At 46.8% G+C, this 24,849-nt stretch overlaps 1 protein-coding gene across 21 annotated transcripts in view; it reads right to left on the bottom strand.

Moving 5' to 3' along the window:
- The window catches only part of JAKMIP3 (Janus kinase and microtubule interacting protein 3), a 69,167-nt gene that overhangs the window by 34,711 nt on the left and 9,607 nt on the right, over window positions 1–24,849 (bottom strand). For 17 of the 21 annotated variants that reach the window (XM_032694477.1, XM_032694478.1, XM_032694471.1 and 14 more), the window contains exons 2-4: window positions 9,307–9,463; window positions 8,348–8,582; window positions 6,749–7,246 (exon numbers count right to left, since the gene is read on the bottom strand). In XM_032694477.1, the coding sequence (XP_032550368.1) occupies window positions 6,749–7,246; window positions 8,348–8,482 (633 nt within the window). In that variant the 5' untranslated portion in view covers window positions 8,483–8,582; window positions 9,307–9,463. Of the gene's footprint in view, window positions 1–6,748; window positions 7,247–8,347; window positions 8,583–9,306; window positions 9,464–15,253; window positions 15,404–20,683; window positions 20,821–20,868; window positions 20,952–24,849 lie in introns of those variants that run through there. The other 4 variants (XM_032694472.1, XM_032694476.1, XM_032694475.1 and 1 more) reach the window with 4 other exon arrangements.

Genomic DNA, 24,849 nt, shown 5'->3' with positions numbered 1-24,849 from the left:
TGATTTTGCAGCATTTTTCTTGGGCATCACCTTTGGAAATTTTGAATTCATAATTTTAAAAGAAAAATACTAAAATGTGAATATCCTTTTATTTGCAAAATATAGAAGGAATGTAATTTTTAAATTTTTTTTCCCCAAAAGTCTCTCATGTGAGCAATTTAATTATTCCTTTCTTATGAGAGGTTTTGTTTATACATAATAAACATTATGCAAAATCATTAAGTGCTTAGATGACAAATGTCCAGTGACCTCTAATTCTCTTTTTCCCTGTTTGCCTGTGCTGAGGGGCTGTGCACATCCCATGGGATCAGCAGGATCCAACCCTTGTGAAGGGTGGTTGGGCCCTGCCTAATTATGGAAAATCCCTAATCCCAGCCCAAATTGCCTTGGGTGCCTGTGCTGCTGCACCCACTGCAGCAGGATCTGCGGCTCTTCCCGGCTGGATCACAGACACATACATTAAACATGGATGTAAAGCATTAATTATGCTCACACACTACATGTGTTACAGACACTGATTCTTTGGAAAGAAAGAAATCGCATCCATCCCCTCAGGTGTCTGTGAGCTGGTTTCAGACACCATAACCACAAGATTTTTAGCATCAGTTTTTGAGACTTTAGACATTTAATTTCAGTGATCCCTTTTTAAACCTGGCCTGCTTGAAATAAGCACATTTTGCCTTATGAGAACTGTGTTAATACTTTTATCTCTGCTTTGTCTGTAAACCTGGAAAAAAATTACATTGGGGATCAACAGTCACTCCAAGGACTTTGCGGATACCAATATGGCCCAGCCAAGAGAAAAGCAGGTGCTGGCAGGTCACACAGGTATCAGGAGAGTCAAGTGGAGCAGATGAAATGTATTTTGGGTACCACGGACTTTTAACAATGTCCATGAAGGCAGTGCCTGCTAACTTTGAATGAAACAAAGAGATGTCTCCTGAGCACCTGAGGTCCTTCTGCTAAATGCCTAGTCAGGGAGAAATCTAAACAGATGTATAGATGACAAGGGAACACATCCTCAAATGATTATTCGTCGAAATAAGCAGAATACCGGCTAGTTGGTCCCTATTTATACGAAAACAAAGACACGTTACAACAAAGGCAACACATGAAATTGGGAGGAACAAAGAAACTGAAGAAAACACAAAACATTTCACAGCATTTCACTAATGGTTTGTTGTTCAGGAGAAAAAAAAAAAAAAGCAAATCCTAAACAAAATCATAAATCACAAGGAAACATCAGCATCCCCATTTTCCTTCATATCATTAAATTCCTGTACATGAAACATTCACAACAGTTCGGTGTTTGCAGCCCGTTACTAAACACAAATGTTGCAGAAACAGCACAAATGGAAGGAAGCATTTCCCTGGAAAACAGCATCCAGTCATTAATAAAATTAAGGACATGTACAGACAAGAGACCCCTCAGAACTCACTGGAATTGGTGTCGGTTGCCCAGGGCGGGCACCCAGCCTGGCCTCATTCTGCGCTGGTGCTGGACCGGGGACACTCTAGGGCTCCTCTCCCTGCTCCCACCCCTGCCTGATGGCTTGGGTGCTTGGGAAGGGCTTGGGAAGGGCTTGGGAAGGGGCGTCAGCATGCGGGAGCATCCAACCACCTGCGAGACACCCTGCGCCGCAGATATTCCCACTTTATTCCAGAGGCTGGGATGAATATTTATGCTCTATGCTAATTCATACCCAGCCGTGAGCACAGCTGATGCCAATTACACAAATGCTGCCCCTGCAAGGTGAAATCTGCTGTTCCCTCCTCGTGCTCCCCAGTGCACGCCCGGCACAGCCCGACCCTCCGATGGCTTTAGGCCGTGACTCTTTCAAACGTATCATTTCCATCCTGATTCAAACCCAACGTGTAGTTCCTGCTTGGGGAATTTCTCCCTGCAACGTTCCTGGGGCTTTTGCAAACTGACAGATGCTGTCAGAAATGGCCTTTGAAGCTCCCAGTGCCTGGGATCAAAGCCAGTCCCGCCGGGCAGGGGGCACACGCAGAGGGGAATCCCTGTCCGGCTGGAGCTGCTCCACGACAGACACGATTCCCAGTGTCAGAGCTGGCAGCTAGGACACGTGAGGAGAACTGTCCCCAGCCTGGTCCCCAGATGGGACTGGTGGCTGGGTGATGAGGTGCCCAGGTGAGAGGAGATGGGGTGGCTATTGGGGGTGACACCTCTGAGAGAGGGCGTTCAGGCACAGGGGGCACAGGGGACACACGCCCTGCTCGTCCACCTTCCCTCCCTAGAGATAAACCCCACTGCCTCCTGGTGGGACCTGTCACCCAGCAGCAGCAGTCAGATTCACTAAGAATCTTGGCTTGGGTTTAGAGGGACCCAAAAGCTCATCTTGGTCCAACCCCCAGTAGAACCATCCAGTGCCACTGGTCACTGCCATGAATGAAGTGTGGGGTGTCCCAGACCCTCTGGAGGCAGAAACCCCATGTCCAGTGCCAGCAGCTTCCAAGCTCTTCCAGAGGCCCCAGTCCAAGCCCTGTGTCAGGTGTGTTGTAGCACAGCACCACAGTTACAGCTCAGAAGAGAGGAGGACCACAGAGAAAAATGTTTTTTAAACCCTGGCCTGTGAGACACCAAAGGAATGACTCAGAACTAGGAGGTTCATTGACCTTGTTAAGTGTAGGAGTAATGTTGTCTGGCTTTTAATACACAACAAAATCCTCCAGTCCAGGTTTTAGTTGGAAAAAATACTATTGGAAACGAGGGTCAAATCACAAATGACTAAAAAATGCCCAGCTGGCAGAATGAATGACTCCCCTGAATGCTGTGTGCACCTTTCAGTGTAGGTGAGTGCTGAGCCACCTTTATAATACCAAATATGGGGATTTCTCACTACATGAGGGAATCAAAAGGAGAAGATAAAGACTAAATCAATCACTGATAAAATTAATATTTAAAAAGTCAGCTTCCTACCCTTTCATCTGATCCTACCCTTTAAATCAGACATCTTCACTAATTTACCACTGTCTGACAGGGAGCTCAAGGTCTCTGTCTGAGGGAGCTCAAGGTCTCTGTCTGAGAACACAGAGATTCAGAATGGTGCAGAAAACCTCCATCTTCTCTTTGGCTATTGGATGGCACTGCCATGAGAAACCCGTGAGGGTCTCAATGAACAGTGGTCTTACAAAGGTAATGGAGCAAGTTATTAAAGCTTTTTGTAGTCATCATCAGCTAAAGTTTATCTAAATTGAAAATAACCACTACTCAGCCTCTAATAAATCTAGTTCACTTAGTTTTTCTGATTTCTCAGTGCCCTGGTAAAGGAGCCAGGAGGAATGAGGCTGCAGTGGCCATGGCTGTGCAGAACTTCTCCTTCCTGACCAGTCTACAGCTAATTAAAATTTAAATGCTTTTCACCACATTGAATTCTGGTTCCCATCAAGCAAACTTCGAGGCCAACTGATCACAGGGAACCCTCTTGACTGAAAGCTGCCTCCCCTGGCTGTGCACACACTAACTCAGGGAGCGCTCCTGAGCATACAAATGTAATTAAATACATCCACGTAGTATTTTAGGCCGGTTTAAAATGCACAAACTGAAATTTAAAACTGGTTTACTAAAATTAGAAATTCTCTCGAAAGGAGGCCGTTCCACACGTCCTCGTTACCATCTGCAAGGGAATTTCATCTCTTGCAGCACCATTGCTGAACGTTCTGAGCCAGGGACAGCTCAACTGGGTTAGTTGAACGTCTCCGGGGAGCCTCACGCTCAGACTGTACAGACACAAACAGCACGAGCCATATGTGCAAACACACAACACGAGCCCAGAACAGCCTGAACACACATTGTGGAGAAACACATTATTCCCTGTCCTGTGCTGTCCACAGTGCTGAAAGATGCTCAGCCCTCCTGCATGGGACTGGTCCAAAGCTGTTGGATCCACGAGTAACAGTCACCCTGAACCTGAAAATAACTACAGTAAAGAGCTGGGATTTTTATTTGGTAAATACTCAGAATCACAGAATCATTTGGGCCGGAAAAGCCCTCCCAGACCATGGAGTCCACCCTGTGCCCAATCCCCACCTTGTCACCCAGCCCAGACCACTGAGTGTCACGTTCAGTCCTTCCTTGGACGCCTCCAGGGATGGGGACTCCACCACCTCCCTGGGCAGCCCCTTCCAATGCCTGAACATCTTTTCCGGGAAGAAATTCCTCCTGATGTCCAATCTGAACCATCTCTGGCACAGCTTGAGGCTGTTTTTTTTTGTCCTGTCCCTTGTTCCCTGGGAGCAGAGCCTGACCCTCACCTGGCTCCCCTCTCCTGTCAGGGAGTTGCAGAGAGCAAGAAGGGTTGGACTCGGTGATCTTGGAGGTCTTTTCCAGCCTTAAATATTCCTTGATTCTATGACTTGGAAATGAAGAACTGAACCTATCAGACATCAATCACTTCAAAAACAACTTTGTGCTAAGGGGCTTCACACCATTGCAAAGCTAAACCCAGATGAGTATGACTCGTTTTTCTCTACTGTGACTAAACTAAAAAATAACTCTTTTCCTAGGCATGAAATTAAAATTCACCCAAAGGCTACTCCCTCCTTGATTAAAACAACTAAATAATGCATTGTACACAAACCATGATGCTTTTAAACCCTGACCTGAATCCTTGGGCAGCTCAAGGCTGGCTGCCTGTCAGTGCCATGGGATGCAGGTGTGATCCCAGGGCTCTGTGGGATGGATGGACCTGCTCAGCTCCAGCTCTTCTGTGTGTCTCTGCCTCACTGCAACCCCCACTGAGGCTCAAGGACTGCATTTTATGGCTGGGTCCTCTCTGAAAAGGAAGGAAACACTGGTTTCCAGTGATAGTTGAAGTGCTTTGGGAATTGTTTCATTTTCATAGAGAGTTTTTATCACATGAGGCAGCACCAGCCTTTCCCACAAACATCAGGGCCCTCCCTGCAAGGTACCAGGAGCCACCAGTCCACACTGAAATTATTTCTGGTTGAGTCAATGGAGCTGAGAGTACTTGAAGCCATCCAGGAAGCACTCAGGGCTTGGTGAAACCATGGCATCAGGTAATTTCATTAGTGCAGTTTAACTAATTTAATTCTTTCTAGCAGGAATTAAAAAAAAAAAGTTTGATTTTCAAAGGCAATTTAGAAAACATACCATCAAACCACTCTATTCCTTATAACTAAGACCATATTTATTTAACAGCTTCTCCATTAAGGGCCATTAGTGGGGACTTTCCATGTGATGCAGCAAGTTTATTTAGGATGTCCATTAGCCACCCTTTTACTGGGATGTATGAAATCAATGCACCAGCAATGAATGGTTAGAGGAAGGGACTTACTCTGCAGGATATTTGAACAGCATCAACAGATCAGTTGGTTACAAATTATTTTAACATCCTCTCTTCATAGAAATAAAATAATCCATGAAAAAAACTTAACAACCTAAAATCTGAGAGAAGTGGTGGCTAAATAAAGGTCGGAAACACTCTACTAGTGTTGTGTCAGTCCCTGCCAGGCCCTTTGGGTCATCAGGACACGGGTGACGCTGTTCCAGCTCTGAGATGGGTAGGAGGTTCTTCCAGGTGGTCCCTGCAGCAAGGCCACACTGCCAGGCTTTGATTTGGGGCCAGGCTGCAAGCAATTTGGGCATTATTAATTGTTTTTTAGTATTTGGATAATAGCCTAGGATCAACGGCTTAGGAGAAACATGGATGAGTTTGCACCAGGACACTGTGTGGCAAACACAGAACGATGGTGACATCACAGAAATACTGAGACAAGACCCAAAATACACATGATGGGAGCATGGCTGTCTTCCCAGGTCCTTGGGAAAGGCAAAGGCAGTTCAGGGATACACTCCCTGTGCACTCACAAGATGGGAATCTCAAGGCAAGAGTCTGAGACAGGAGTGGAGAATAAACCACCCTGAACCCCAGGAGGTGCTGGTGGCCTGCCTGGCTCTCATGCACAGGCTCCCTGTGAGGGAGCTCCCTCCTGCAGGAAGTTCCCCCCTTTTCCAAGGACCATGATCCATTTCAATCTCCCCAGCCAGTTTCCAAACATGCTGGAGGTGCATTCCAAAGCACAAGAGCGAAGCTCTTGCCTTTGAGACAGGAGCTGTTGCACCTGAGGCTCCAAACCTGGATTAGGTGAGTGCAGGCTGAGCAGCCCCACACAAAGGACCTGTGAGGATCAGGGGAGCAGGGAAGATGAGGATCCCAGGGACCTGCTGGGATCAGGAGCCTGTGGAGTCAGCCAGGAGAACTAGACCCTGTCCAGGGGAAAGTCACCAAGGTTGGTATGGAGAGGAATTCCCCCTGAATGCCTTGCTGGGTGTGTAGGACTCAGGGATGCAGAAGAAGAGCATTTTGGGTTTCTGTAAGGCTCATTATGGGATGTTCATGGGAACTAGCAAAGACAGGGAAAGAGAGGGACCAAACAACACTTGGTGAGGAAATAAAGGCCTAGACCCAGAAACATAACTCTTCTGTAGCATTCCCCTAAGCAGTCAGGAACCTGAGAGCTTTTCCTGATGTCTGAAATGTGAACAACATTAACAGGCACTGACACAGACAGAGAAGTTCCTTACAGAACATCCTGATAGTTTTAAGAAACAGTTCAACATCTCTACTAGTAAATGTAAAACAGGTTTGAAGCAAGTTCCAAATTTTCAACACCCAACCTTATCCCTTCAGCTGAGTCCAACACTGATCATTTCCTGACTATCAATAATGTAAGTTAAACCACAGATGGAAAGAGCAACACGTACCAGTCTACGAATCTCTCTCTCGCACTCCCTCTTGATCCTGGTGATTTCCTCCTGGTGCAGGTGATACACACTCCTGATCTCTGCTGCTTTGATTTTGTCAGCTTGGATGACCATGGTTAGAGCCTCCTCCACTTGTTTCTTAGCCCCCTTCAGCTCAGAAATCTCCTGCTGCATTTTGATTTTCTCCACCTCAAAGCCCCTCTTGGCCTCCTCCTTGGCCTCCGAGAGCAGCACCGTTTTCACCTTGTCGGGACCCCCATCGCGCACGGCGTTGAGCAGGGTCTGCAGTCTCTGGATTTCATTGTCCTTAATTTTTATTACTCTGAGCAGTTCAGCTTCGTGCTGTCTCAGAAGTGCTTCTCGAACAGCTTGGAGCTCCTTCATTTTATCCTCATGCAGTTTGACTTTGAGCTCTGTGACCACCACGGTGCTTTTATGCTGTTCGTGCTCCTTGATCTGCTTTACTTCCTGGTTTTTCTCTCTTTCCAACTTGCTGACCTACAAGGAAAAGCAGAAAGTACTCTATTGTCCATCAACAAAATGATTAGTACAAACCATTATATTATTTAAAAATTATACAGGTCACTTTACAATGTCAGAGTTCAATGCTGTATGTCTGTGTCTACAGATCCATAGCAAAGCCCTTTCACTGGATACCAGCATAAACAGAAATATCTGCATATTTAGAAAAAGAAACAAAAACATATCATTATCATTTTGCAAATTACTGATACTGAGGCTGAAAGCCCAGGTACCAATGCTGATTTTAGCATCTTATTCTGTCTTCAGAGTTAAAAAATTATCCCTTTCAATCTTATGGACTCTTTAATTCACCCAATTCAGTGCTCTAGAAAGCATGTGGTACACAATATAAATAATTAGCACAAATTTATGCAAGAAGGAGAGAACCCACGTGACCAAACCACCCACATCCAAACACTGGAGGAAGTGTATGCTCAGAAAGTGGGCTGACGTGGGTATACCAGGTGCTACAAACAGATTAATGTGTGAGATAATACACATCTAGGAACCAGGCAGTATCTTGTGAGTAAGGTTGAGTCCTTACTTTAGTCTGCAGAAGCTCTCACACCACATCACCAATGGAATACATGAGAAGTCAGATGCCAAGCCACCATTTTGGCTTGTCAGGCACACAGACCCAACCTGCACAGAGCACATGTGCACAGGGAAGACACACAAAGCTCCTGTGAAACCCCAAGCAGCTGCATTTTACCAGATGCTTTCTAAGCAATGAGTTATTCAGTGCAAATAACTGACTGTACCTGAGCACACAGGGCTCAGATGATGTTTCAATTTAAAACCATGGCATAAACTCTAAAGTAGCCGTGACCAGAAGTGGTGCGGGAAAACAGAGAGAAGGAAAAGAGAGTCCTCAGCCTTAAAACTGCAAACGCTACTTCACATCAAAAGGATTAACAGATCTTCTATTTTTATATCATATATATACATATTGGATTCATAATCTACAATGCCTCATAATGATGCAAATGTATAAGGCAGCCATGAGTGGGGCAGAGAGTGGTCAGAAATAACAGACTACACTGAGATTCCTGGGGGAAGGAAAGGGAAGCTGCACACCTTACTCTTTTCCTGCTGGAGCTCTATCTGGATGTCAGTGAGCTTGGCCCTGAGCTCCTCATTGGCAGCCTGCAGGGCGGCCAAGGCATCCGGCTTGTCCCCTCTGGCCCGGCTGCTGGAGCCCTTCTTGGACATGGTGAGGCCGTGGCAGGGAGGGCAATCCCGCCTGGAGCCCCCGGCCCAGCACTCGCTCCGGCTGCTGCGCCTCCCGCCGGAACACTACATCTTCCTGTGCCTGGAAAAGGGAGAGCACAGTCACACAGCACCGCCAGAGAGAGGGGTGGGTGGGGATGGGACACCACCACACACACGAGGCACTTCCACACGCATGAGGGACAGGGCAGCCAGCTGAAGGGGCTCCTCCCTGCATTCAGTATGGAATCACAGATTTGTTCAGGCTGGAAAAGCCTTCTGAGCCCATAGAGTCATTGCCCCAGCTCCGCCAAGACCATGGATAATAGCCTTGGATAATAACCCTATGGTTAACCATGGATAATAACCCTAACCCTAACCCGTGTCCCCAAGTGCCACATCCACACAGCTTTTAAATCCCTTCAGGGATGGGGATTCCACCACAGCCGTGGGCAGCTGTGTCAGGGCTGGACAAACCTTCTGGTGATGGAATTTTCCCCAATATCCAACCTAAACCTGCCCTGGTGCAACTTGATGCCATTTCCTCTTGTCCTCTCACTTGTTATGTGGGAGAAGAGCCCAACCCCTACATCCTCCTGTCAGGGTGTGTTTCATCCCTTCATCTGCACTGGAAGTCACACAGCACAAAGGATATGGAATGTTCATGAGGGATGTCCACACACCATCCCCTGATACCATCAAGACCTGGAGACAGTAACCCTCGGGAAAACTATTTTCATAGAATCATAAAATCATGGAATCACAGGATCGTTATATTACAAAATTCCACAGAAAAAGCAGCTCAAATTTGGGAGAACATTTCCAACCTTTTTGATGCCAATCTTGTTAATGTGAATAACAATTTCCTTGGACAATGACCTTCAATGCTTTGGTTTATTCCTCATGACTCATGGTCAAAACCACAATGGAGTAGCACTGTTCCCTGTCGGAGTGTGAGTGAAGGGGCTTCACAGGTCAGGGCAGCTGTAATGAGAAAATAATAATCAATGATAATAGTAAAATAGCAACTATGGAATAATAGAATAATAATAATAATAATAACAACAATAACAACAACACTACTCTGATTTGAATTCTAAAAGCAAAATCCTGAATCTATTAAGGAGAAAAGAGCCAAGGAAGGCAGCTGCTCCAGGGATATATAAATGGGATACAGAGCTGGGAGAAGCCTGAGAGCATCTGGGAGAGGGGCTGGAGTTTGGGAGGCACAGGGCAAAGGTGCTCAGAACCAGAAAAATCACATAGGACAGGCAGTTACTACACATCTGTACTGGGTCAGAGGGACAGTGGGAAGGCTGAGACTTAAGAGAAACAAGTAGGAATTTAAGGGACTAAAATAACACTTCTGATACTAATTGTCCAAATCAAAGTGGTACAGTCTCAGTTCTGCTGCTTCTCAGGCTGATACTTGACTTTGTAGCCTAGAAGTGTCTATAAAAAGAAACATGTTTGGTTGGGCAAAGAAATAGAAATAAATTAAATTTTAAAGATGTTGCCTAAAAAACCTGTAACAGGAGCAGATGTTTTTTGCATTTAATATTCTTGCTGCTTTGTGCAAGCAGACACAACGCACCAGTGATCTACAATGGAGCTTTAAACCCTCTTTCTTTATTGATATAAAAATGGGGCAGCCTATAGCCACAGGCACAGGGCTCTACCTGCTGCGATGAGTGAGGCCTTTGTGCACTTTACAATTCTTTTCTTCAGTGATCTCCTGTAATGGCAGAAGCAGTGGTGAGCCAGGTTATCTCACAACCTGAGGAAACGAGCAGTGCACTATGAGCTTTAACTGCTTCCACTTGAATGGCAGACAAATCACAATTTGAATGGCACAGGGATTTGTGAGAGGAATTGCAATCAGTATTCCTTTTGAAAGACAAGGGCTATGAGAATTTTTGCTTGCTTGCTTACAGAGAATAAAACTGAGGAACTGATACTGTGGAGCACAGTTCACTTGGTGGGAATGCTGTCTGAGGGTGATTTGCAGAACCACATGTCCTCACTCTAACAGTTTTTTAAGCTTTTTAATTTTGTTTAAATGTTACCAAGGCCTAATTGTATGATTTGGTACTGTTCATGTCAAGCAGCTGCCTAAACCTGATTCTTCTCTACTGAAAGACAAAATGTAGAAGGGTTGGCTTATTTCAAAGAAGAAAGGTTTGTACAGTCCCGTTTGCTCCAAGCAGGTCCCCTTGGACCAAGCAGGTCCCCTTGGAGAAGAACTCCAAGCAGTTCTTCTTTAAAGAAGAACTGAAATATTATCAAGAAAGTCAGAGGATCCCAGACTGGTTTGGGTGGGAAGGGACCACAAAGCTTATCCAGTACCACCCCCTGCCATGGGCAGGGACACCTTCCACTAAACCAGGCTGCTCCAAGCCCTGTCCAACCTGGCCTTGGATACGTCCAGGGATAGGGTAGCCACAGCTTCTCTGGGGAACCAACATTGGAAACATCTTCCAGACTGGAATGCTGAAGCCTTAACGAGATTTTCCCAGAGAACTCAGGACATTCTGTGATTCTGTAGTTTACACAATCTGGAGTCGTCGGTCCATTTAATGCACACAGGGTCGTTATTGCCAGAGATAATAATGCAAAATTGGACTGGACAGAGTCAGACAGCTTCTAGTGACACCCAGCACCTTCTGTGTGTGCGGTGGGACAAGTGTCATTGTTGGGCACCACAACAGTCACTGTCTGTACTCCCAGCAGTGCCGGCCCCGTGGCCCAGAGCAGCCGTGTCTGCCGGGGAGGCCCCGCGTGGAAGAGCCATCTGAGACTGCTGCACAAATGCCAGGCTTGAAACAACATTTCTGCCAAATGCTGGGAGAAAAACATGCCACAAAAACATTTCTAGGCCACCATCGCTGTGCTGATACGTGTGTGCAGCAAGGAGGTGGTTTATCAGGGAACACAAACCTGGTTGCTCAGGCTCTGCTCCGGCTCCAGGTGACACACAGGGAGCACAGGAGGTCAAGGGGCCAAAACTGAGCCCAGACCCTCAACAAGCCCAGTCCCTACAGGGAACAGAGCAGCTGGCTGGGACTCCTCACCACAGCACTGGGTAGAGGAGTCATTCCCTAGAAAAAGTCACCCACCTTTGGATTTTTCCCCTATTTTTCCAATGAGTTACATAGAAGGGGCATCTATCAGACACATCACCTTAATAAAACAGAAAGGTCCTCATATTTTTGATTCTGGTAGAATAGATTATGCATCTTCTTCCTGGTGTGTTTGATATTGAAAACAGCATCAATAATGCATCAGAGCTGCCTTGAGCTGGGCTCAGAGTTCCCTTTGCCTCCTGACTTGTAATTCAAACATCAAGGCTAATTGGAAAATGTGTTTTCTAGGTAGTAGTTTCTGAAATCAATGTTTCACTGCACTTAACAATAAATGAATAAATCCCTACCCAGGGTACCAATATTTTAAACAAAACGTAGCTTAAGCAACATGCTGTTCTTACAAATACTGCACATTTCCAATGTCTGCCACAGCCCCTGAGCACTGATGTTTTCTATTTTTGACAAATTGTTCTAATTAATTAGTTTAGACAAACCTTGTTGAGCCTCTGGTGAACCTCAAAATATTATAATAGGAAGAAAATGTAATATTGTCTATGGGCAAGTTCCCACTTCCTCCTATGAGTAATCTCCATGTTCCATTTAGGATTGCAGCAGCCTATAGATCCGAATGCAAGAAAATGAGTTTTCCTCTGAAACGGAATTTCATGCTAAGCCAATGCAATCACATTCAGTGCTGGATTTGTGCCTTGGGGTTTTTTTGTACAAACATTTGTCACAAATAGTGTATCATTCGCTCAGCTGCAACACGAGAAGAAAACCTGTTGGAAATTACATGGAAAACAGAGTAAACTGGTAGCTGAGATCAAGAAAAAACTGCCAAGGCCTGTATTGTCCTGCACCCAGGGTTATGCTGTGTATTTCCTGCATACAGAGAATCACAGAATCCCAGAATCACTGAGGATGGAAAAGGACTCCCAGCCCATCAGTCCAACCTGTGCCTGATCCCCACCTTGTCACCCAGCCCAGAGCACTGAGTGCCACGTCCAGTCCTTCTTGGGACACCTCCAGGGCTGGGGACTCCACCACCTCCTTGGGCAGCCCATTCCAATGCCTGACCACTCTTTCCAGGAAGAAATTCCTCCTGATGTCCAACCTGAACCTCCCCTGGCACAGCTTGAGGCCATTTCCTCTCATCCTGTCCCTTTTTCCCTGGGAGTAGAGCCTGATCCCCCTGGCTCCCCCCTCCTGTCAGGGAGATGCAGAGAGCCAGAAGGTCCCCCTTGAGCCTCCTTTTCTCCAGGCTCAGCCCCCCAGCTCCCTCAGCTGCTCCTGGTGCTCCAGACCCTTTCCCAGCTCCTTTCCCTTCCCTGGACATCCCACAAGGATTTTTTGCTTTTGCTGTTTAATGATTGAATTGAGACTAGTTTGATAAAATCCTGGTTATTTTTAAAAATACAATCAATGTTGGTAACTCAACCCAGATTCCAAAGAGCCATATCTGACTTGTCCGTGCTTTTGCTTAGGCTCCCCACACTGCAAAGGTAACATAATCCATCACCATCAATCAGCTGCTTTAAAGCAAATCTCCATTTCCATAAGGAAAAAAACAACCAACCAACATTTCCCAGTATGAAGTAAGCTCTGAAACCTATCCTTGATGAAATAATATCTGCTTTAAATGAAAAATAATGGCCCTCTCCCTCCCAGACCCTGATATCTAGTACTGAGTCCCTGCCGAGGATTAGATCAATTCCAGCAGCAGCTGTAACAGACACATGTCAAATCCTGACTGACCTGAATTTTTCCTCAAAGATTAATCCTTCAACCATTGTTGGCTTTAACTCATTGATGGGTGGATCATGTTTACAAACCCTTAGCAAAACACTGACCTTTGTAACCTCTACATTTGTAGTTCACACAGACTCCTCTCTGCAGACTCACCTTGTGTCTGTAGTTTCCTGTTTGGTCACACACATGGGTCTAAATCCCATCCTCTGATTTTTCATCATAAAGTTTTACACAGCTTTTTGGTTTGTTGGTGTTTTTTTGTTTTGTGGTGGGTTTTTTTTGTTTGTTTGGGTGGGGTTTTTTTTTAGTTGTTTGTTTGTTGGGGTTTGTTTGTTTGGTTTGGGGGTTTTTGTTTTTATGCAAATAACAACTGGGTGTCAATCATGTGACTAGTTAATAGTTTATAGGGAACAGCTGGAGCTGTGCCAGGGGAGGGTTACACTGGATTTCAGGAAAAGGTTCTTTCCCCAGAGGGTGGTTGGGCACTGAACAGGCTCCCCAGGGCAGTGGTCACAGCCCCAAGGCTGCCAGAGCTCAAGGAATGTTTGGACAACGCTCTCAGGGACAGGGTGGGATTGTTGGGGTGTTGTGGGCAGGGCAAGGAGTTGGACTGGATGGTCCTTGTGGGTCCCTTTCAACTCAGGAGATTCTGTGAATTCCAGTACTGTCAGACACAATTGCTGCTAAATCCCAGCAGGTACATTTTAAAGCACGACACCTGTTTAATTTTACATCTCCTATGGCTAATTTCCAGAAAGAGTTATAATTAATTAAAAACAGAGGCAAGTATGTAGGAAGCTCATTTTTCTTTTTTCTCAGATAATCCCCAACATTTAAGGTACAAAAATCCACTGGAGTTATTGCAATAACACTGCAATAGCACACCTATCCAAATTCTCTGTTAAAATGGAGCAGCTCAGCATATTCCAGTGCTTTGGGGAGGATTATTAGCGAGGAATATATTTCAGACTAATTCCATCAGTTTAATATTGTGTCACACTGTTATCTTGCTCTCAAACAAACTGTTAGAGCAATGCCATCCCTTTTCCCAAGGAATTCATGCCTGTATAATTAACTAAATCAACTGTAACACAGATGGCATTGCACCATCCAAAAGCACTTGATGGAAACATTTTAAGCATGTTATTAACATCCCTAAATAACTATTTAATGCTACCTCTCCAACCCTCTTCGGCACCAACACGCAACACAGCTGGATTTGAGGGTGGAAAAGGCAGTATTTAACTGCTACACTCTTATAAAAGATTTTCAGTTCTCAGATTTATTCAATTTATAAATGAGCTTGAAAATAACAGACTCGACAGTGGCAACAAAAACATTGTGTTTTAGATTTGAGAATTAAGATTAATTTCCAGACTGACTCATCATCATCAGATTCAGCTGTGAGGAACTGGGCAGAAGGGAAGGACTGTGTTGGGAGGAGGAATCTTTCTTTAGGCTGGCCATGGTTATACAAAAATTATGTGTCTATTTGACAATGTGTTTTATGTCTCAGTAGGTGTGTGACCAGCTCTAAATCAAGACAAAAACTTACAGTTCACAGCAACAGACAAGATTTTGGATGGAAAGTCAATTAATCTCCCAAATGCAAACAGCTACTAATGGTCAGATGCCCATCAAGCTCTGGTGGAAAGCTGCTCCTTCAGCCCCCAAAACTGAGGATCATATTATTTCAAACCTGATTTTTCATTAGTAAATATCCTAATTTAAATAACCTTTTCTTGACAGTTGCTGTGACTCCCGTCAGCCAGTCTCTGCCCAGTTATTGAATAGCAAACATGCCCCTTGTCTCATAAATGTCAGTAAGCATAATAATGAACATAAATAAACATAAATACTGATTTAGAAAGAAAGCAAGAGTATGCTCAGAGTACCAGACTGGTTGGAGGTCAATTGTGAGGGGGGTGGGCTCGGTACCCACCGGAGGTGGCAGCGCTGGGGATTAACACCATTCCTCTCCCACCAACATCTGCTGGGCCAGGGCAGTCCTGGGGGAGGGGGGCTGGAGGGCCAAAATCTCATGCAATCAGCCTTAAGCCCTGCAGCATGGTCTCAGCTGGGAAAATGGTCCCTGGGGAAGACCAAGAGAGCTTTAGTTACATCCTGGTGACAGGGAGATCTTTTGCATTAGAACAGCTGAGACACAACGAGCTGCTTTCACCTGGTCCAGCTTCTGGCAGGAACATTGTTAGAGGAGGTAAAGGGACAGATCCAAAGTAGAGATGGCAAAGGAGTTCGGAACAGAAAGGCTGTTAAAATGGGATGGGGCAGCCACAGTTTGGGCAACCTAGGCCAGGGCCTCCTCACCCTTACAGGGAAGATTTCCTTCAATATCCCACCTAAGCCTGTCCTCTGGCAGTGGGAAGCCATTCCCCCTTGTCCCATTTTTGTGCCTTTGTAGAAATTCCTTCCCCTGCCTTCTTGCAAGCCCCCTTCAGGTACTGGTTAAGTACACATTTCTAACTATAAGAAAAAGATCCATTATAAATATGCTTTTAAAACAAAAACAATCTCTGGAAGATGACTGAATAAAGTCCCAAAAGCAAACTGCCTTCCCAGACGATGAACCAGAAACCCTGACCAAAGCTCGTGTTTCCCAAAGGAGAGGCAGAGCAACAGGTGGGAAGGAAAAGGCTGAAGGCACATGGGAAAGCTGTCCCTGAGGAGTGAGAAAGACTGGTGTGACACGAGCCAGGCCCTGTCTCCAGGGGGTGACTAAGGCAGGGCTGTGCCAGGGACACATGAAGGTGGCTCAGAGCTGCTGCCCTTGGCGAGGTGAGCACTGACCAGATGTGCACAGACCAGGAGTTCAGAGCTATAATCTGATTTTATAAGCTGATTTCATTTGAGATGCTGCATCAACCTTTAGAGTCAATTTGCCTGGCATGTGGATACCATTTCCCTGCACTTTCACAGAATGGATCAGTAAGAGGGTTTAAGGCAAACCCACAGCCAAGGGGAACATTTTAGGCCTTTAGGGGAAATAAAAGAGAAAGGGCTGTTTCAACCTCACTTTAACATTTGAAATCAAACAATCCCAGGTTCAACAGGTTGCCCAGAGAAGCTGTGGCTGCCCTATCCTTGGAAGTTTCCAAGGCCAGGTTGGACAGGGCTTGGAGCAACCTGGTCTACTGGAAGGTGTCCCTGCCCATGGTAGGGGATGGGACTGGATGGGCTTTAAGGTCTCTTCCAACCCAAACTATTCCATGATTCTCTGATTTCATGATCCATTCCTCTGGGAAAATTTTATTTTTTAACACAAGAGCTCCATAACTTTTTTCTAAGCAAGACTAATAACCAGAAGATTTCCATGGAGCACTACCTTCGGTTTGTGCACACCTTCACATTCAAGATATATCTTGAATATTTCAGTCATTAACAAACCTTACATGAACTGACCCTCCCAATGTTACTATAAATGCAGTAAGCACCACATTTGAACATAATGGAAATAATTTTTTAACTATACAAATAATTGCAATGAGCAACCCAAAGATGGACCATGCAAACTGTGTGTGTATGTGAGAAGTAAATTAATAGAAGTTACACCATGTTCTAGAGCCACCTGCTACCAGGGCCAAGAATAATAACACCAGGGTCAGCTGGTGCTCACAGAGCTGAATTTTGGGTCAGTTTGCTGGTTCTGCTAAGGGACAAAACTGGGGCAATCTCAGGATATGTAAGTGTCTCTCATTTATCTATTGAAGGGGAAAAAAAGGGAAAAACATAAAAAGAAAGGGGAACCTCAGCAGCTGCCTCTGCTTGTGGTCTCTATTGGGTCACCAAAATTGGCTTGCTGGAGTTCACCTCTGAGGCCAAGTCCCTCATTCCTGAATGACATGTCCTGGCTGATGTCTCCTCTCTGGAGAACCTGTCCTATGCAGGTATCCCCCTCTCAAGGACCTGTGCAGATGATCAGGAAAAGTGCTGGCCTTGCTTTTCATCATGAAATATGCTGTATAAAGTAACTGGGGAAATATTCCCTCCAACATCCCCATTTACAGGCAGGAGAAGCTCCAGAGGAGCTCTTTCCTAGCTACTGGGTTAGTGTGGCAGCTGGGTAATCTGGGATTTCAGTTCCAGACTTTCCAATCTTTTAGCCTTCTGCACTCACTCCTTCAGGGAAAGTAGCTTCTCACACGGGTCGCAGGGCGCTGATCCTCAGCTAAGAGGATGTGTCCATCTGGCTCCTGACTTTCTGGCTGATCGTTGCTCTTGGAGCAGGAACACCGGGTTCTGCCTGCAGTCAGGATGCCCGAGGGCACTAGAAATGCTTCCTGCTGGGATCTGAGTCCCACCAGCTACTGCCATCACAACCAGGCACGTTCTCCAGGGCAGCAAGGGGGGAACTGTGGGACTGCAAAGCTCTGGGAGTCTGGAGAGGGGCAGGATGAGGAACAGCAATGGCCATGGCTGCTCTGCTCCGGCGGAACCAGAGTTTGTGAGTTTTAACAATAAAAGTATGCAAATTCATACGGCTCTTTAAAGCCACCAGAGAAGCCCATGCCCAGGAAACCCTGCTGGTGCTCCTGTGCCCCCCTGCCCAAACAGACAGTGACCCATCAGGCAGAGAGGCTTGGAAATGTGAGCTGTGTGTGGGGCAGCAGAGTGACCTCGATGTATCCTGGCACTTAAATGTGTGAAGGACGTGAGACCAGAAATCGGGATCTCAGCTTCACAGGTACAGTCAGGGTTGGACACGTCCACAACAAATTGCTCAAGAATCATGGAATCACAGAATATCCTGAGCTGGAAGGGACCCACAGGGACCATCGAGTCCAAACCTTGGCCCTGCTCAGGACATCCCAACAATCCCACCCTGTGCCTGTGTGAAGATTGAGTAATGTGATGTGTAAAAACATTAGTCACAGATGGGGAATCAAAACAAAGGAGGAGTTATTACTAAAAGAAGGAGATACTGCTACAGGGAAGAGATTCCCAGCTGTGAGCTCCAAGGCCCAGAGTTGGCACAGTTTGATATTCTGGTGACCTGGTAAAGAGTAAAGGGCAGGACACAAAAACCTGCTGATAGTAGAGGATTATGTAGGTCAATCAAGAGGAGAGAGGACTACAAAGCAAGCAAAAGGAAGAAAAAAAAAACCACAATAACCTCGAACTAGAAAAAATACGTAACTAAGCAACACGAAATTCAATCCAGGAAAGTACAAGATAATCTATATTTAAAAATACAATTTGACATATCCTGCACATAGAGATTTAGGAGGAAAGATCAAGTCATCACTGAGGACATCTGTTGTGCCCACAGTGAGATAAATAAGGTATTATAATGGCACGAGACTGGAAACAGGGTGAAAAGCATTATGATGCTGCAGAAAGATAAGCGGTAGGTACTCATTAATCCACTCAAATTCATCTAAAAGAAACATAATAGGTGTGACCAGGTAATAAAAGATTCAGGATCTGTGATTTTTTTGGAAGAGACACTGCACAGGCAGTTATAAAATGATTGATATTGTGTAGGCAAAAAGGATGTTTCAGTTACTTTTCACACTAATGCAAGAACAAGAAACCACCCTGCGGGCACTGGCAGGAAATGAATTTTTCAGTGGAAAGATGAATCTTCCACTTTGGATCACACACGGCAAACCCTGGGGGCACTTCCCCATTTTTCTGCTGCTCCTAGGGTCAAGTCACCACAGAGGGTGGGAAAAGGCTGGTGCTGTGAGTCCCCAGGTACTGGTGACAGAGGCAGGGCCAACCCAGCCCAAATACCACCATCACAGCACTCCCCTCCCAACCCAAACCACTCCAAAGTTTCATGAATGGGTAGGGTGAGGCAGGTGTTAGGACTGAAACAGAGGCGTCTTGGCCCTTCCATTTCTGGAGGATACTTACCCTTCTTGTTTACTTCTTTTATTTCTATATTGAAATCACAGTTTCTTCTCTCACCTTGCTTTGTGCAAGCCAGTGGAATGGGACATCCCAGTGAGACGGCCTGGGATGAGGGCAAGGGGTCAGGAGGAGAGGTGCCAGCTGAATTCCTCAGGATGAGAGGAGACAGCCCAAAGTTGCATCAGGGGAGGTTCAGGTTGGACATTAGGGAAAATTTCTTCATGGAAAGGGTTGTCCAGCCCTGGCACAGGTTGGAGTCCCCATCGCTGGAAGTGTTCAAAAAATGTGGATGTGGCACCTGGGCACATGATTATGATGAACATGGTGGTGATGTGGGTTGATGATTGGCCTTGGCGACCTTGAAAGGCCTTTTCCAATGCTAACAACTCTGTTACTTTGACTCCATGATTCTGCTCCATCCCTCAGGGATGGCAACTCAGGCCACATTGCCCTGTGCAGTGGTCAGACAGGCTGAGCTGGGCTGATCACCCACAGATCAGCAACATCACAGCCCCTAAAAATACTGCTGGGCTTTTCTAACACTTTAAAAACCTATTAAAAAGTACATGGAAAACATCTATGCAGTCATAGCAACTTCAGATTTGCTTTAAAAAACAAATCTTCAATTTAAACGGCCACAGATACATTTGAAATAGCAGCCCAAGAGCATTTTTCTGCCTAGATAATACACATCTTGGCAGCATTTCAACAGAACCAGAATTACATTCAAGTGTCAAATGCTACATTTTAATGGTGCTCAGCAAATGCTCCCCTGTCTCTGTTCTACCTGCAGCCTCCCTGCTGTAAGGGAACCCACCTGGCTTTCCTTCAGCAATCCCAAATCCCTCCTCCCTCTATAAACTCCTCTGGATTTGACACCCGGTTCTGTGGACTTGAGGAGATGAAAAGGCTTTGGAAAGCAAACAACCTGAATCACTGAAACACGGTGCAGAGGTACAAAGAAAGCTGCTCAACTCCACAGTGGAGAGCCTGGAACAGCCCCAGGCCATGGCTGCAGAGGGATTTACAAGGGCAAGGACAGTGGAACAAGCTGGGAACAGGGAGAAAGGCTCCGACGGAGCATCGGCCGCGGCACTGCAGGTCTGGAAGCAGGGAGGGAGCACCACACCTGGAAACACGACCCAGAGCCCGGAACAGAACTGCCCTTCCCTTCCCACCAGGCACCAGCTCTGCAGACACGCCGGTCCCCCCCTTCCCAGCAGACCCACTCCATGTGCTGCCCCCGCTCCCCATCCTGTGGCAGCGGCTTCCCTGCCCCGTGGGGCTCATGGCCATGCCAGAGACACGGGGAGATGCAGCGCTGCATCCAGAGCAGGTCCCACAGCCCGTATCCCGCCGCAGGACCGCTCCCTGCCCTCGGAGACGGACGGGGCTACTCTCGGGATGTGCCCGGGATTTGCCTCAGCAGAGCCAAGCACCCCCCGCCCCGCACGCCGTGGATGCAGCTGCACCCTCCCCCAGGCTGAATTCAACTTACAGTGCACTTTAAGGAGATTTAAAAAACCATTTCAGGCAAGAAAAGCGCCGAGAAGGATCCTGGCCAGCCTTTCCTCACCTCTGCTTCAACTCCGGCGGCGGCGTCTCCCGGCTTGTCACGGCTCCAGCTCCGGGGGCTGTGACTCAGCAAAGGGAGCAGCTTTTTATTTTTCCGATGGAACTTACCAAACCGTGCCAATATTACGGGGAGGATCTGCTTTCCGGAGCCGCTGCTCTGCCAGCCTCTCCCGAGGTAATTCCACTGAACCCTCCCCATCTGCTTACGGTACGACAACAGGAAACGATTTCTTTGGGGGAAAAATATCAAATGCAAACCTGCCTGGGAATCGGGCTGGGCGAGGAAGAAAAGATTCCCAAGCTCTACCTATGCTGGACTTAAAAGAAAAGGTGACGTCTCATTATTAGCCTGAGAGTTCTGTTGCTCCTAGTCAGATATCCTGGGATCTGAGTCTCTGTGATGAGCTGGAGCTCGGCAAGGAGAGCCTCCTGCCCCAGGACCCCCAGGCTGGCAAGGGTGGGAAGTGCCCCAGGAGGGAGGCAGCTGCCCTGCTGTCTCTGGAAGAATCCCTCTGGCCTTTCTACAGGTTGGAGGATCCCTCTGTACCCTGTGGCACATGACAGGACAACTGCACCCACAGGGAAAGAGCTCCTCACCCCAACTACAGCCCCTGGGGTCACAGGCCTGACCCCACTGCCTCCCTCCGCTCTGCACTGCCCAAATCACGGAGAAACAGCCCATGGAATCTCTGTGGGATTTCAGGAGAGTTGTGGGAGTCTGAGATCCCTCTCTGTCAGGCTGAGCCCACATGGAGTGATAGAACCACAGGTACAGGGGCACAAACCCGACTGGGCAACCTGCGGCTCCTGTTGTTGGGAAACCAAACTCCAGCAGCTGAGGAACAAAAGGCTGATCCACACTATAAAATCCCAAGCCTGTTCCAACATAAACCATAACCTCTTACACCACCCCATGACCACATGTGTTCAGGTGAACCCACAGCTCCAAGCCCACCCAGTGCCAGCATTCAGTGAGTCCAGAACATATCCAGCAATCGCCCAGTTCCTGTTTATCCTCTTCTGTGTCCTTGCCAAGAGGGATGCACAGGGCTCTCCTGAGCCCATGGACCCCCAGCAGCTCCTGGGCAGGATCTGGGGTGCTCCTAGCACCACTGTATCATCCCTATGTGGTTATTTTCCTTATCCAAGATGTCCCAGTTCCCCATTCCACTGGCCCAGGTCGCCCAGAGAAGCTGTGGCTGCCCCATCCCTGGAAGTGTCCCAGGCCAGGTTGGACGGGGCTTGGAGCAACCTGGGCTAGTGGAAGGTGTCCCTGCCCATGGCAGGGGGTGGGACTGGATGATATTTAAGGTCCCTTCAAACGCAAAATATTCTGGGATTCCATGATAACAGGGAACTGATTGGTTTTGCCTCAGGGTTATTTTCTAATGAATTCGTTACTATCCCACTTTTTGGGATAGATAGGTTTTGGGAATGATGCTCAGCACAGGGAGACTGGGAAGGGCCCCAGGAGCCAGGGGTGCTACAGCATCAGCTCTGCTTCCCCTACCCATCCCCTACTCTGGTCCTTGGGATTTAAACCCATTCAGAGGAATGATCAGCCTGTTCCTATGGAGAAGGAAAGCTGGAAGTTACTTCCAGATGCATCCAACCAGAAGTGCTCCAGAGTTCAGCCTGTGACAAATAGCAAACACATCCTTTAATTAAGAAAGCCTTTTCCTTTGATTTTTTTAATTAGAAGCAAGAATGCAGATGCCATTTACATACAAACATTGTCTTGCTTTCCTTCCAGTGCTGGCAGAACGGAATTCCAATCACATCCTGCAAATTTCCACGAGTTTAAAAAAGTCCTCAGGGTTACAAAGCTTCTGACCATCAGGTTTTGAGATATAGGGTGCTCCAGCAGCAGCCATAAATTGTGGCAGAAAAGATCCATATAGAATTTTGATATCTCTCTGCAGCCATAGATCTGTTTAAACTACTAAAATACTACAGACCATCAGATGCAGTTTCCAGGTGGGTACCAGTGGACAGCCACCTCTGTAAAATGAGAAATACAAGGTGCAATTGAGAGTTTTAGAATGGATTCAATGAGTGAATGAGTAAGAAAGCAGAAGAATGAAATTTTCATGGCATGCAGGAGACATGAGGTGAATACTTGAATAAAAAGTAATAAAAATGAAAAAAAAAATCAATATTAGCCTGAAGCATTATAGAATCCCAATTTAAACCAGCCTCCCAACCCCCTGGGAAAGCAGGGCTGGCTGTCCTCCCGCTGCCAGAGCTCCTGCCCACAGCAGCTCAATACCCTGACCTGTCTTCAAAGGGAAGGGATGCAGCCGCCTGGATCCCCTTCTGAGGACAGAATCCCACCAGATTCCCCCTAATTACAGACAGCCATGGTAACGTCTCTTGGAGGGGGAGATGGACCAGAGGAAAGGCTGTAACATCTCTATCTCTTCCTCACTGATCTTTTAAGCAGTCTGGCTCTTGTTTTAGTTATAACGTCCTTACAATCCCAGGCTGGCTCGGGTTGGGAGGGACCTTAAAACTCATCCCATTCCACCCCCTGCCATGGGCAGGGACACTTTCCACTATCCCAGGTTGCTCCAAGCCCCATCCAACCTGGCCTTGAACACTTCTACCCTATGCCAAGGGCAGGGACACCTTCCACCAGAGCAGGAAATAAACCTCAGAAAACGGGAATAAAATACCCTGTTTTGAGCTAAACAGACACTTTCTGTGATCAAAGTTGGCCTTGTCTCACCCTGCTCCCCTTCCTGCTTCTCTTCACACCCGGGCTGAGGCTCCTCCCGGGTGGGTTCTCTGGGAGCCGCAGCCCCGACATGATCCAAGCAGGACTCGCTCAGTACCACCCCTCTCCTAACTACATTAAGGAAGACGATTTTCTCTACTGGCAAACGGGCTTGTAGCCAGACAGATTTTGAAAACAAATATATCCTCAGGAGCACCTTCTCCACGCAGCAGCTCCGCAGCCCAGGCAGCACTGGCAGCCGCTGCCGTTGCCATGGAGGCCGTGCCCACTGTTCTTCTCTTTTTCCTATTAAAGAAAGGGCAGTAACTGCTGCAGATCAGTAGCACAGATTTACAGGGAGCTCTCACAGGCCGCAGGCACAAGGCAATATCTGACACGCGCAGCTACTGAGGGAACTTGGCTGCCTGAAGGATCTTTGTGATGGAGTTATCTCTCCCCCATTTTAGTCAAAATATTAAGATAAAAAATACGAGATTATGTAAAAAAATGAAACTGAAGTGTTTTAGAATGACATTTGAATTTTTAGAAGTGCTCATACTTAGTTAAAATCAAGAGTTTTAAAACCTTATTTTGAAACTGGAGCCCCCTGCTCTGGAGCCAGGCTGGGAGAGCTGGAGGTGTTCAACTGGAGAAGAGAAGGCTCTGGGAGACCTTAGAGCCCCTTCCAGTGCCTAAAGGGGCTCCAGGAATGCTGGAGAGGAACTTGGGACAAGGGCTGGACATGACAAAGGAGAATGGCTTCCCAGTGCCAGAGGGCAGGGTTAGATGGGAGATTGGGAAGAAATTCTTGGCTGTGAGGGTGGTGAGACCCTGGCACTGGTTGCCCAGAGAAGCTGTGGCTGCCCCATCCCTGGAAGTGTCCCAGGCCAGGTTGGACAGGGCTTGGAGTAACCTGGGCTAGTGGAAGGTCCTGCCCATGGCAGGGGGTGGGACTGGATGAGCTTTAAGGTCAACGTTGAGGGAAGTTCCTTACTCAGCCAGGAAGCATGGTGGTGTTTTTCTGTTATTGCCAAAAAGAAGGCAGCTATAAATGTTTTTCTTCTTTGTCCTTTATCATCTCTGATGACTTAGCAGCAAGTGCTAAAAATAATTTTTCATGCTTCATCTTCAAAGTTGATGTGGTGCAATGTTTAAAAAAAACCCAAATCCTATATCCCAGTGAGAATATTACAAATATTTCAGGATCCAAATGAAACTTTCTGAAGAGGTGCTGTAGGGCTGCCAAATGTGACATTTCACACCAGCTTTTCTCTCTGAGCTCTCTCCCAGCCCTCTGCTCACAGAGACAGCAACTGAGACAGTGACACATTTCTGAGAGCAGGCTCCCATCAAGTGCTCAGGATTCACTGCAC

The sequence above is a fragment of the Chiroxiphia lanceolata genome, chromosome 8 (assembly GCF_009829145.1).
Source record: "Chiroxiphia lanceolata isolate bChiLan1 chromosome 8, bChiLan1.pri, whole genome shotgun sequence".
In the NCBI taxonomy this organism is placed as follows: Eukaryota; Metazoa; Chordata; class Aves; order Passeriformes; family Pipridae; genus Chiroxiphia; species Chiroxiphia lanceolata.
Note: the sequence above shows the minus strand (reverse complement) of the source record. Positions and strands in the feature narration are given on the sequence as shown.